This window comes from Sinocyclocheilus anshuiensis, unplaced genomic scaffold (assembly GCF_001515605.1).
Source record: "Sinocyclocheilus anshuiensis isolate Anshui unplaced genomic scaffold, SAMN03320099.WGS_v1.1 scaffold877, whole genome shotgun sequence".
NCBI lineage: Eukaryota > Metazoa > Chordata > Actinopteri > Cypriniformes > Cyprinidae > Sinocyclocheilus > Sinocyclocheilus anshuiensis.
Genome location: NW_015557181.1, coordinates 1,713,658 through 1,727,696, shown reverse-complemented (window position 1 = coordinate 1,727,696; position 14,039 = coordinate 1,713,658). Strand labels below are relative to the sequence as shown.

Here is a 14,039-nt window from a genome sequence, read left to right as displayed (position 1 = left end):
ACTTTTCCATGACATTCTAATTTATTGAGATGCACCTGTAGAAAAGATGGTATTGATTGTACCTTACCAATTCGAGCCGTAGTCTGATGATGAAACGGTTGAACTGGCTGATCGACAAGAGACTGATTCGCAAGCAGGACTGGAGCAGGACGTTTCTCAGTGGTAAGTGTCAAGTGTTAACAAGTGTGTGGTAATTATAAGATGTGATAAAACATATTTACTATCACAGCGTAGGATACAGCGTCTTCTCGACATGATGTTAACCACATGGAAATTTTACTGTTTGTGGGCGGGCAAGTTGGCAACGTAGAACATATAGTTTTTATGTTCACGTACAGCTATGACACACTGCATGAAAGGTAATATTCGAAAAGGCATAATAGGGGCACTTTAAAGGTTTGTAAGAAAATTATGTCATTTAATTGTATGCAATTTGATATTATTTAATATATTAAGTGACCAAGAAGTACTAGCACATGTTTGATAGGTCTGAGAGACATCACATCCAATGTAGATATTTTGGTCTGTCTTGAACATGTTACCTGAGCGGTTCACTGGGGTCAGGATCCTCATCTGATTTCAAAAACAGCAGAGTCAGCGAGTCACATCAGAGAAAAACATCTCTGTGTAAGTGTAAAACCACAAACGACCGCTGCTCCAACACCCGGCTCCAACCAATCCAGACCAATCAAATTCAGACATCCAAACTCGCCAGTGTGGTGAAATGAGTGTGAGCAGGTGTGTTTGGATTATGGTTTGAGCTATGGAGTGTGTGAGTGTGTGTATGTCTGTATGAAGGGTATGTGTGAATATGTTTATTTTAGGGCAACGCAGCCCACTCGTGTTTACATGTTTCTCTAAAGAGAGGTGGGAAGAACAAACTCAGATAAACCCGAAACAACAGCAGTTTCAAACTTTCATGACTATGATGAAACTGATAATTACCTAACATTTGGCTCTGTTTGCATGAATAATGAAGGAGAAACTCTTCACTAGCTCTAGGCAGGTGATGGTAAGCAGTTCAGGTCAACTGACAGGAGGAGCGGGGTAACTAGCGTTCACAGAGCTCCATTCATGAGTATCTGAGGAAAAAAAGAGTTTGTAAATGGTTTAGCCAGGGGGTCAGGGTTTGGCTGGTTCCTCTGCAGGTATCGTCTGCTGGCACATGCTGTAACTACACAATTATGTTGTGTAGTTTCTCTCTTGACAGGCGTTCAACAGTCATGGCATATTCTAACCAAGAAGGTCTAGACTACAATACCTGGAGAAGAACCGCAGAACTTTCTAAGCCAATCACCTGAGCCATGAATGTCATATGACTAATGTCGCTAAAGAAGAAAAATTATGCCATTTTCAACAACAACATGCACCCAAGTTATGTATTTTTGTAGAATTTTTAGAATATATATATATATATATATATATATATATATATATACACACACACATGCTCATTAAGGCTGTATTTATTTGATCAAAAATACAGAAAAAAAACAGAAATATTGTGAAATATTATTGTAATTTCTAATTTTGTCTTCCTGTTTTAATATACTTTAAAATATAATTTATTTCTGTGATGAAGCGCTGGATTTTCATTAGCCATTACTCCAGTCTTCAGTGTCACATGATCCTAGAAATCACTCAAATATGCTGATTTATTATCAGTTTTGAAACAGTTGTGCTGCTAAATATTTTTTGGGACCTGTAATACTTTTTTTCAGGATTCTTTGATAATTAAAAGATTAAAAATAACAGTGTTTGTGTTATAATATACACTACTATTCAGAAGTTTAGGGTCAGTAAATTTTTTAAAGAACAGCATTTATTCAAAATAGTCTTAGCACATCCCATTTAACACATCCTTGCTGAATAAAATAATTAATTTCTAAAAAATAAGAAAGAAAAAATGTACTGACCCTAAACTTCTGAATAGTATATTGTATCACAAAATTTATATTTTGAATAAACACTGTTCTTTTTAGAATCCTGAAAAAGTATCACAGGTCCCCAAAACATTGTACTGACCCTAAACTTCTGAATAGTATATTGTATCACAAAATTTCTATTTTGAATAAACACTGTTCTTTTTAGAATCCTGAAAAAGTATCACAGGTCCCCAAAAAATTAACACAACTGTTTCCAACATTGATAATAAATCAACATATTAGAATGCTGTGATTTTAAATTGCAATAATATTTCACAAAATATTCTTTTTAAGACTTGAGTAATGATGCTGAAAATTCAGCATTGCTTTACAGGAATAAATTATATTTTAAAGTATATTAAAATAGAAAACTGTGATTTTAAATTGCAATAATATTTCACAAAATATTCTTTTTAAGACTTGAGTAATGATGCTGAAAATTCAGCATTGCTTTACAGGAATAAATTATATTTTAAAGTATATTAAAATAGAAAACTGTGATTTTAAATTGCAATAATATTTCACAAAATATTCTTTTTAAGACTTGAGTAATGATGCTGAAAATTCAGCATTGCTTTACAGGAATAAATTATATTTTAAAGTATATTAAAATAGAAAACTGTGATTTTAAATTGCAATAATATTTCACAAAATATTCTTTTTAAGACTTGAGTAATGATGCTGAAAATTCAGCATTGCTTTACAGGAATAAATTATATTTTAAAGTATATTAAAATAGAAAACTGTGATTTTAAATTGCAATAATATTTCACAAAATATTCTTTTTAAAAACATAAAAAATCTTACTGATCCCAAACTTTTGAAGGGCACTATATATATGGGTTCTGCTCTAGGCATTTATGGCTCAGGTGATTGAATGAAGAATGAATGGGAGTCGGAAATGTACTATAGATCTCCTTGCATATTCATAGTTTCTCCTATATTGTTGCAAACATAGTCATGATGTTTCGATGAGTTGTCTGCAAGTGTCAAGCTCTGCTTGTGTGAGCGTGTGCTGTATGCACCGTTTTCTCAGGTTTCATCCAAAAACAAGATTCAGTTTCCCCAGGATATAAAACGAACACACATTCCACAAATGTAGCTGTTCAGAGGTCTGCCCACCGCTCACATCCCTCTCTTTGACAACTACCCTCTGCTGAAAACTGCTTAACAGCCGCCCCACTTTTCACTACTGGCCCCTCTCGATCTATAACAACTTGGCTGTTTACCTTCTATATGAAAACAGATGTGATCGGTCATTTATGCACAAAAATCACTTTCAGGACAGGGTGACAAGATCCACACTATACTCAGTAATACTCTAAACCAGATTTATAGGATTAACAGGTTTAAACAGGATTATAAAAGCAGAAACAAACGACTGGACTCAAACCATCATGTTTCAGAAGCTGCTCATAGCATGAAAATAAAAATCATTTCCAAATTAGGTTTGAAAAAAAGTCCTCTCTGAACAGACTATATGTAAATATGAGAACCTGAGATCCTTTGAAAGCTTGAAAATGAAAAGTGTGCCGTTTTACTGGAAGTGGTAGATGATTAAATAGAGTTAGTGTTAGTATGAGGGGAAGGGTTTTTAATAACACTCTCGCAACGCCAAATTCAACATCTCCTCAGACTCTGCTGGCTTCTCTTCTAATTATTTCCTTTCATCTTCTCACTTTCTCTCAGGCCATGAAGGGGAAAAAAATGGAATCAGATTTGGAGTTACAAAAAAGTATGTGTTTAACGAACATGATGTTCAGAGGTGACAATAACAGTAGAAGTACATTTTCTCTGTGAGATTATAAACGTATAATCCCAGTACATAATTTAAGTACACGGCCATTATAAAACACGTTTCACAACAACAATCTGTTATCCACTGAGGGCTTGAGGTTGTGATATATTATATATATATATATATATATATATCATTCATCCCTCCACTACTGCTGACATAAATAAAGGTTAATAATTGGTCTCTATGGGTGCTGATATATAATTTCCGTAGTATGTGTAAAGGCGCACAGTTTTAGTGTTAAGACGAATTTGAAATTTGCATTGTGTCTCAACGCACGCACATTCTGGCCATGTTCGAATATGTAATACTTTTAAAAGCATATTTACCTCTAGATTTACCCATATTAATACTTTCTTTAGTTTGTTGTAATAAACATGACGTTGAATGTGTTTTATAGGTATATAGGTAATTTATTTTTTAAAAAGAAGAAGAAAAGAAAAAAAAAACACTCAATAAGCCACAACGTGCCTGTAAAGAATAACAAAAATAGAATAAATCGATTAGATTTTTGTGTGTGTGTGTGATCATTTACTTTGATTTGTTATGTCTACATTCATCCCAGAACAATCTCTGAGTCAACGAGACCAGGTGACTGTGACCAAAGGAATCAGTCACTGCCCATAAAGGCCAGATTTTTAAAAATATCTCACTTTTTTTTTTTAAATACCAGACATAATATTTAGTAGATTTATGAGCAGTTGTTCTATTAATAGAGAGATCTAAAAGTGCTTGTGTACATTTGTTCTGCAAAGCCAACATTAAAGATAGTAACAGCTTGGCAGCAACTCAGAATGCCGAGGTTTGAGCTAAAACTGACATCAGAGAAATTTAAGGTGGATTTGCTGTTGTTGTTTTTTGGGGAAAGTAATGTTTACTCACTCATGTAAGATATTTTCATTGCCAAATATTTTAAGTAAGAGAGAAAACTTGAATCACTCTTATAAAGTATATTTCTTTGGCACTGCACTGTAATTGTTTTTGTTTGTTTGTTTTTGTTAAACTTTTAATCAGTTGAATTCAATTTCATTTTAATTTTATAAATTCAAATATAAAACTCTGCAGTGAATGGGTGCCGTCAGAATGAGAGTCCAAACAGCTGATCAAAACATCACAATAATCCACAAGTAATCCACACGACTTCAATCCATCAGTTAACGTCTTGTGAAGTGAAAAGCTGCGTGTTTGTAAACAAGTCCATCATTATTTTAACTTTAAACCGTCACTTCTGGCCAAAATATGAGTCCATAATCCATAATAACTCTTCCTCCATTCATTGGTGAGCTTGTGATGTAATGCTAAATTTCTCCAAATCGGTTCACCCGAAGAAACAAACACATCTTGGATGGCCTGGGGGTGAATACATTTTCAGCAAATTGTCATTTTTGGATGACCTATTCCTTTAATTATGACTCATTCATGACCAGTCCTGTTGACTCAAGTGCAGATTCTTATTAACACTTTAGTTTCATCTTCAATATCCACAATCAAAAAATCTTTAATCCTAAACATTTTCTCAATATCCAATTGTTTGACTTCTTTATTAAGAACAAAATGCTAAAAATGTATGATTTGACACACGAGGCATGTTGATTTCCTCTCAAAATGACGTGATAGTTGGTCTGGAGCATTCTGGCATTCATACATCTTTTTAGCATTTATTTTACAGAGAATGTTGACTTCATTGCACAATATGTTGACACCGGTGCTAAATGCCAAACAGCTGATCAAAACATCACAATAATCCACAAGTAATCCACACGACTTCAATCCATCAGTTAACATCTTGTGAAGTGAAAAGCTGCGTGTTTGTAAACAAGTCCATCATTATTTTAACTTTAAACCGTCACTTCTGGCCAAAATATGAGTCCATAATCCATAATAACTCTTCCTCCATTCATTGGTGAGCTTGTGATGTAATGCTAAATTTCTCCAAATCGGTTCACCCGAAGAAACAAACACATCTTGGATGGCCTGGGGGTGAATACATTTTCAGCAAATTGTCATTTTTGGATGACCTATTCCTTTCATTATGACTCATTCATGACCAGTCCTGTTGACTCAAGTGCAGATTCTTATTAACACTTTAGTTTCATCTTCAATATCCACAATCAAAAAATCTTTAATCCTAAACATTTTCTCAATATCCAATTGTTTGACTTTTTTATTAAGAACAAAATGCTAAAAATGTATGATTTGACACACGAGGCATGTTGATTTCCTCTCAAAATGACGTGATAGTTGGTCTGGAGCATTCTGGCATTCATACAACATCTTTTTAGCATTTATTTTACAGAGAACGTTGACTTCATTGCACAATATGTTGACACCGGTGCTAAATGGACACAGATGTGAGCAGAAACATATGTTTCTCTTTCAGATCTTATCAGCGGAGTGTGTGGCTTCAGGTGATGTGCACACAGTGAATCCAGTGAGCGCCAGCTCATATATAATAACAACGCTCAAAGTCCCAATAAAAGAGCTCTTGTGTGCACAAACGCTGTCTCTGTTCAAGCACGGTTTGTACCCCTGGTCCCCCTAAATACTCCTACGGCATGTTTTAATAGCAGGAATCCTTAGGGGCCTCAGCTTGTGTTTGGAGATTAATAAAAAAACATTGACCAAACGAATAAGAGCAAATCTAAAGACTGTCTTCCATTTACTGAGCTTATAAACAGGTTGTAAAAATGATCGTACTTCCTATACATCTGTAGTCAGGTCATAATATGTCCATGATGATAAAATGATAATATAAATCAACAGTTATGTGCAAATGGCTCCAAACCACAGATGAAAGCCATTGGCGTAATGCATTTATTTTATAGGCTATTCATTTAAACAATGGCAAGGCATCACACACTGAGTGAAGATATCTCTCTTGAATATGTCTCTTTGTTGCACTTAAGGGCCGTTGAAGACTCAGTCCTAGAAAGCAGAAAACTGAACTGTGGCTCTGTGTCAAAACCTAGTGAGCTGCTTACTTAGAAATGTCATATGTATACAAAAAAAAAAAAAAAAAAAATTGGAGTAATGTTATGTAAAGCATTTTTGGGCATCAAAGACAAAATGTAGTACACTGTAAACAAAGAAAGAAAGATAAGATAAGATAAAGATAAGATATAAAAAAGATAACGAAATATGAAAATGCTACAATAATTGATTAAGGTTAAATTACCTTACTTTATGTGGTGAAAAACTGTAATGCATCTATGGCACATTTCATGTACATTCTACGAAAAATCTGTACAAATACAGCCTTATAGTGTTAATATAAGGAATTTTCCATATTGATTTTTCACAGGAGTTTTATTTTGAATTACGCATTGTGTTTTAGGGTTGAAGGAAATGTCCTTAATGGAAATTGTACTATTAATTTTCTAATTAATACTTAGACTTTTTTCCTACAGTGTAATTTTACAGTAAAATTCTGTCAAATGTGCATTATTTTAAAAAAGAATACATTTTAGAAGTAATATATTTTAATTATAATTTACATTTTAAAAAAGTATAAATTGGCATTCCCAGAATCCTCACATTTTAATGGTTTCTCATTGGAATTGCTGAAATGTTTTCTATTTTTCCTTTTTTTTGTGTGTGTCATGTTACCATGATGGTACTTTGTGTATATTATTAAGTATAAAGTATCTTTTATCAGTATATTATAATTAGTATAATTATAATTAGTAAATTCATATATTAACATTATAATATACGTTTCTATAGTACATTTAAGGCTGTAAAATATCTGTTAAACTTTAAAAAAGTAATAGTAGCCATACAAGGTAACGTTCTGGTAAACACATTTGTTAAAACCGTGAATTAGCCTACACGTTATTTGTTATTTATTTATTTGTTTATTTTACAGCGTACTTTAGAGAGCATCATATTGGTGTGCAACATCAGGAATGCATTGTGCACTTTAGGGTGCCTGTGCGCCATCGTGTGTGTGCAGCATTTGTCGGCATGAATAGCAAAAATACTGTGAAAGTACTAATCTCACTAGACATTGTTGGCCACTGTAGGCGCGTGCAGCAGTTTTGGGCACGTGCAGGGAAAAAAAGCACTCTAGGTAGGCAGCTGAGCTCACTAGTTTTTGAGACATAGTCAGACCCCTCACGGCGCGCACATACATCGCTCTGCCTCCTCACGCAAACTTTACACTCGTATCTGCAGTTTAGACGATCATTCATGATTTTTTCCTCACGTGCAGTCACTTGAACGCGTTGCCATGACAGCAGCTGCTCTGACGGCGCTCTCCGTGATGAGCTTGCTCAGTCTGGGCTATCTGTCCCAGGACTGGACGAGTCCGAACCAGGTCGAGCAGCCCAACCATCCGCGCCCGCACATTATCTTCATCATGACGGATGATCAAGGCTTCAACGACATCGGCTACCACAACAGAGACATCCACACACCGACACTGGACAAGCTGGCTGCTGAGGGAGTGAAGCTGGAGAACTACTACATCCAGCCCATCTGCACTCCTTCCCGCAGTCAATTCATCACTGGCAGGTAACTCACTCACTCGCTTCTGTCAGCTGTTTGCACCATGTATGTGGACGTTTACTTGGTATTTTTGCTACATAAATATGCTAATGAGTGGTAAATAAGATAAAAGCACCATGGTCATAACACGGTACACCACAGTACGGTTTTGTAAGGGTGATATTGTTATAATAAAGCAATTTACAATGTCAGAAACACTCAAGGCAGGGGGCCCACTAGGGGGCCTCAAGATGACTTAAAATAATGTGATTTGTATAGACCTGGAAAAGTCATGTTCCTCGCCTTATAACCCTGTGGGCATTTTTATGCACTTTATGAAAACACTTTATGCCAAGCTCTAAAATATTTAATCAGAAACTGTATGTGAAAAATGTTTTTTAAGAATTCTTATCCAGTAAAACAACTGGAAAAGTCATGGGGCCTTTGAATATTGTTGTGGACAATGTGGGGCGTTGGAGTGAACAAAGTTGAGATATACTGATTTAAGTAAACTAATTACTGATCATTTAAAAAAAAGAGTAATTCTCATCAACAACAGTGTATTTGGTCAAATATACTGTATATACTACTTTCCTGTTAATTAAAATGGTGCATTATGCGTTATTGGAAAACAATCAAGCGTAGCGTTAGTTCTGGCAGGTCACGTTAGTCAAGCTCGCATCAGCTGACTCTCAGCTGATCCCCATCTACCTATGGGAATACGACACCTATCTAAGCATTCATATATAAGATCCCTCAGTATTATCAGCAGTTTTCGCATTGCTCAATAGCTAATTACCCTTCTCCATCCCCAGCTCCTCATCTGTCAGTCAGGATTCAGCCTTCTGATTCTCCTTTGAATCAGACTAATTCTAGAATAGAACCATACCGCCAATCCAAACTGTATGCTAATTGTCAATCATCTTTGATGATAGTGGTCCTGACAGAATTATGGAGTATTGGAAGCTGTGGCCATCATCATCAAATATATAATGTACAGACAATTTACAGCACTGTTTGAACAATGCATTTTTGTGGAAAATTATTTTTCTTTTCATTTTAATCATTCAGACCCATTTGTGTATCAGCTTGAGTGATTCTTGAACAAAACTCACTCGAATAAGTGAATCATTCACAAATCTGACATCACTGTTACTTGTGACAAAAGTAACAGTGACAAAAGAGCAATATTTTTGGCCAATAAATATTTAACGGTAGAACATAAGAACTTATTTAATAAAGACAAATCAAATTTATTTGTACAACACTTTTCACAATACACATAGTTTTAAAACAGCTTTACAGAAAATTGTCATAAACTAATGTCCAGGTTATGAAAAGTCAAGACAGGGCAAAGTAAATTCATTTAATAGTACATTTCATACAATTCAAAGTGCTGTACATAAAAATGTATAAAAAATAAGGATCATAAAAAGGTTTAAAGAGATAAAAAAAAAAACAGTAAAAATAATAAATTAAAATGAAATTAAATGTACACTTTAAAAGGAATATGAGAGACATACAAAAAGCACAAGAGGATGAAAATAAACATGCACAAAGTAAATAATTAAGTTAAGTGCAGTTCTGATGTCTATAGCAATACAGTGTGTGAAATCAATCAATCCATGTCTGTGCTTGTGATGAGATGGGTTTGTGAGTTCTGTTCCAGTTATTTTCCTTTCCCTTTCCACTCTAGATATCAGATCCATACGGGTCTCCAGCACTCGATAATCCGCTCTCGGCAGCCCAGCTGTTTGCCCTTTGACCTCCGGACATTGCCGCAGCGGCTGCAGGAGGCGGGATATGCCACGCACATGGTGGGCAAATGGCACCTGGGCTTCTACAAGCGCGATTGCCTGCCGACCCGCCGCGGATTCCACACGTACTTCGGCTCTCTGACGGGCAGCGTGGATTATTACACCTACAAGTCATGTGACGGGCCGGGAATTTGCGGGTACGACCTTCACGAGGGCGAGCGTGTGGCGTGGGGTCAGGGAGGGCGTTATTCCACACATTTGTATGCGCAAAGAGTCCGAAAAATCCTCGCCGCTCACGATCCTTCATCCCAGCCTCTTTTCATTTTCCTCTCTTTCCAAGCCGTGCACACGCCATTGCAGTCGCCGAGGGAATACATCTATCCGTATCGACAAATGGGAAATGTGTTTCGGCGGAAATACGCCGGGATGGTTTCGGTCGTAGATGAGGCGGTAAGGAACGTGACGTACGCGCTCCGAAAGTATGGCTACTATAAGAACAGCGTAATTATCTTTTCTACGGATAACGGCGGACAGCCGCTCTTTGGCGGGAGCAATTGGCCTCTACGGGGAAGAAAGGGAACGTATTGGGAAGGAGGCGTCCGTGGCATTGGATTCGTCCATAGTCCGTTGTTGAGACGCAGGAAGAAAGTTAGCAAAGCTCTGGTTCACATCACCGACTGGTACCCAACGCTAGTGGGACTTGCAGGAGGGAACGTTTCCCGAATGGACGGGCTTGATGGATATGATATGTGGGAAACCATTAGTAGCAGGAAGGAGTCTCCACGTTTGGAGATCCTACATAATATCGATCCTCTCTACAATGCCGCCAGGCATGGATCTTTAAAAAACGGATACGGGATCTGGAATACGGCCGTACAGGCAGCGGTTCGAGTCGGAGACTGGAAGCTCTTGACCGGAAATCCTGGATATGGAGACTGGGTTCCACCTCAGATGCTGGGAAACTTTCCGGAATCTTGGTGGAATTTGGAACGGCACACGGAAGCGAAGAAATCCTTGTGGCTCTTTAATGTGGCGGACGATCCGTATGAGCGTTATGATCTCGCAGAGCGCCGGCCAGACGTGGTCAAGCAATTGCTGGCCCGGTTAGTGTTCTACAACCGGACCGCCGTTCCGGTGCGCTACCCTGCAGAAGATCCCAGAGCCGATCCGAGACGCAACGGAGGGGCTTGGGTTCCTTGGGAAGGAGATGAAGAAAACTGGGAGGCGTTTTACCTTCGTAAGAGAAAAGTCAAGAAGCAAAAGCGGAAGTTCTGCAAAATGAAATCATTTTTTAGAAGACTTAACTTTAGAATGATGTCAAACAGGATTTGAACAAACACATCCTGCAAGAACTGACTATTACAGATGCTGCTGACAGTAACACATTATTATTTTAGGGACTCTGATTATGAATTTGCCTGGTATGGAGAGTCCCATGATCACATTCACTGAAGCATGTGTTTCTGCTTACTGTTTTTGATCATCCACATCATTTCTTTGAGCAGATTTGGACCCCTGCGGTTTTCTGATAATGTGACCTTGAATCCCTGTGCAATGAATGTTGAAAGAATTAATGAATGGATTTTGTATCCTCTCTGATTTGGTGTACAGTGCTTGCACCTCATATTTATATAAAATATCAGCTAAGAGACTAAAATTAATCTGTTAAGTTGTTTTGAGCATGTATGTGACTGTTTATGTTTGTTTGCTACCTGATTTGACCTATTCTGGTTACCAAAACCAAAAAGTGTTTTGCATAAATAAAATAATCTTTTTCAAAAGACTCAAATTCTCTTGTACTGAGACTACTGTAATTTCCAGTGGACTGATTGCCCTCTAGTGGACACCTGAGATTTCTTTATTTAGACTACTGGACTAATAATAGTGCATTTGCTAGGCTTGCTATGCTATAGCTGATTTCTTCATTTTTTTATTTATTTATCTTGTTTTTTTTTTTTTTAACATATGCAAAGCATATTGCTTGTTTACCTATAAAAAAAAATACTGGTTAGGGGCCTTCTGGGTCTGCACTATAGCTGCACACAGAGACAGTATAAAGGGCTGCTTGTTAAGTGTGTGTCTTTCAGAGAAATGGGCCTCTCAGATGAGGGCGTCAGACTCTAAACAGAGACTGAGAGACTTCTGATTCTTAACAGCTTGACTTCATTTTATTAAGACGCTTACTGTACTGGTTTGTCTCCTGGCCATATAGAAATTCTTTAAAAAAATGTAAGTATTCTAAGAAGTATTCTATTTATTTATTTTCTATTTTTAGACTTTATTCAAGCTATAAATCTATTAATGTAAATCTTTTGCAGCATAAGTGGCACTCTGTGGTGCGGCAGGATTTGGAACAGCCTCTATTATTATAATATTTTTCCCCATATCATACAATATGTATATTTGTCACACAATGTTCACCATTCACCGTAATTTACCATTAATGGGGAAGGAAATGCTCTCCACATGTTTCTTCTACCTTGATAATTATTGTTTAATTTAGAGCCCCATGAAATACATTTTATTTTCCCCTCCTGTTTTACATTCCTACCCTAGAATATATAGGCCTATAATATATTACTGCTACTTCTACTACTTTGAGAATTACATTTTAGTATACAATAGTATTATATTTCTGTCATAATTTTTTTTTTTTCAAATTAAACCAAACTTTGTTTGGTCGTGAAGATCTTTGAGTTTCTGTGTGTATTTTGATTAATGGTAGTTTTTCTCAAATGTAACGGTGAAAAGCTCGGAAGTGAGTGAAGTTCATGTCCATCATGTTTTTGTAGACAAAACTACAGAGCCAGTGTGAAACATTCATACAGAGACATGCAGAAGTTGCAGACATGCACCGACTGGATGATATTGCATTTATTTCTGCTGTCAGATTAATCCATATTGATTAAAACATAAATTTTATTTCAATATGATATCATTTATCGGTGTGCAACCCCTTTAAGGATCACGTCGAGTCCAGTGATTCCTGGTCCCGCTGTAGAGTGGGTTCGAATATAGTGACGTCACAATCACTGTGAGGCCACAGATTTATATAAAATATCAGCTAAGAGACTAAAATTAATCTGTTAAGTTGTTTTGAGCATGTATGTGACTGTTTATGTTTGTTTGCTACCTGATTTGACCTATTCTGGTTACCAAAACCAAAAAGTGTTTTGCATAAATAAAATAATCTTTTTCAAAAGACTCAAATTCTCTTGTACTGAGACTACTGTAATTTCCAGTGGACTGATTGCCCTCTAGTGGACACCTGAGATTTCTTTATTTAGACTACTGGACTAATAATAGTGCATTTGCTAGGCTTGCTATGCTATAGCTGATTTCTTCATTTTTTTATTTATTTATCTTGTTTTTTTTTTTTACATATGCAAAGCATATTGCCTGTTTACCTATAAAAAAAAATACTGGTTAGGGGCCTTCTGGGTCTGCACTATAGCTGCACACAGAGACAGTATAAAGGGCTGCTTGTTAAGTGTGTGTCTTTCAGAGAAATGGGCCTCTCAGATGAGGGCGTCAGACTCTAAACAGAGACTGAGAGACTTCTGATTCTTAACAGCTTGACTTCATTTTATTAAGACGCTTACTGTACTGGTTTGTCTCCTGGCCATATAGAAATTCTTTAAAAAAATGTAAGTATTCTAAGAAGTATTCTATTTATTTATTTTCTATTTTTAGACTTTATTCAAGCTATAAATCTATTAATGTAAATCTTTTGCAGCATAAGTGGCACTCTGTGGTGCGGCAGGATTTGGAACAGCCTCTATTATTATAATATTTTTCCCCATATCATACAATATGTATATTTGTCACACAATGTTCACCATTCACCGTAATTTACCATTAATGGGGAAGGAAATGCTCTCCACATGTTTCTTCTACCTTGATAATTATTGTTTAATTTAGAGCCCCATGAAATACATTTTATTTTCCCCTCCTGTTTTACATTCCTACCCTAGAATATATAGGCCTATAATATATTACTGCTACTTCTACTACTTTGAGAATTACATTTTAGTATACAATAGTATTATATTTCTGTCATAATTTTTTTTTTTT

At 36.2% G+C, this 14,039-nt stretch overlaps 1 protein-coding gene across 1 annotated transcript; it reads left to right on the top strand.

Moving 5' to 3' along the window:
• The first annotated feature begins 7,891 nt into the window (after positions 1-7,891).
• Positions 7,892-11,297, top strand: LOC107678625 (arylsulfatase I-like). Its single transcript, XM_016473972.1, has 2 exons — positions 7,892-8,235; positions 9,905-11,297. Exons 1-2 carry the CDS (start codon positions 7,952-7,954, stop codon positions 11,295-11,297), a joined length of 1,677 nt encoding a protein of 558 aa, XP_016329458.1. The 5' UTR covers positions 7,892-7,951.
• The last annotated feature ends 2,742 nt before the right edge of the window (positions 11,298-14,039 follow it).

Coding starts and splice junctions, on each gene's coding strand:
- LOC107678625 (XM_016473972.1), top strand. CDS start 7,952: ATGACAGCAGCTGCTCTGACGGCGCTCTCCGTGATGAGCTTGCTCAGT. Junction 8,236..9,904: donor AGTCAATTCATCACTGGCAG/GTAACTCACTCA, acceptor TTTCCACTCTAG/ATATCAGATCCATACGGGTC.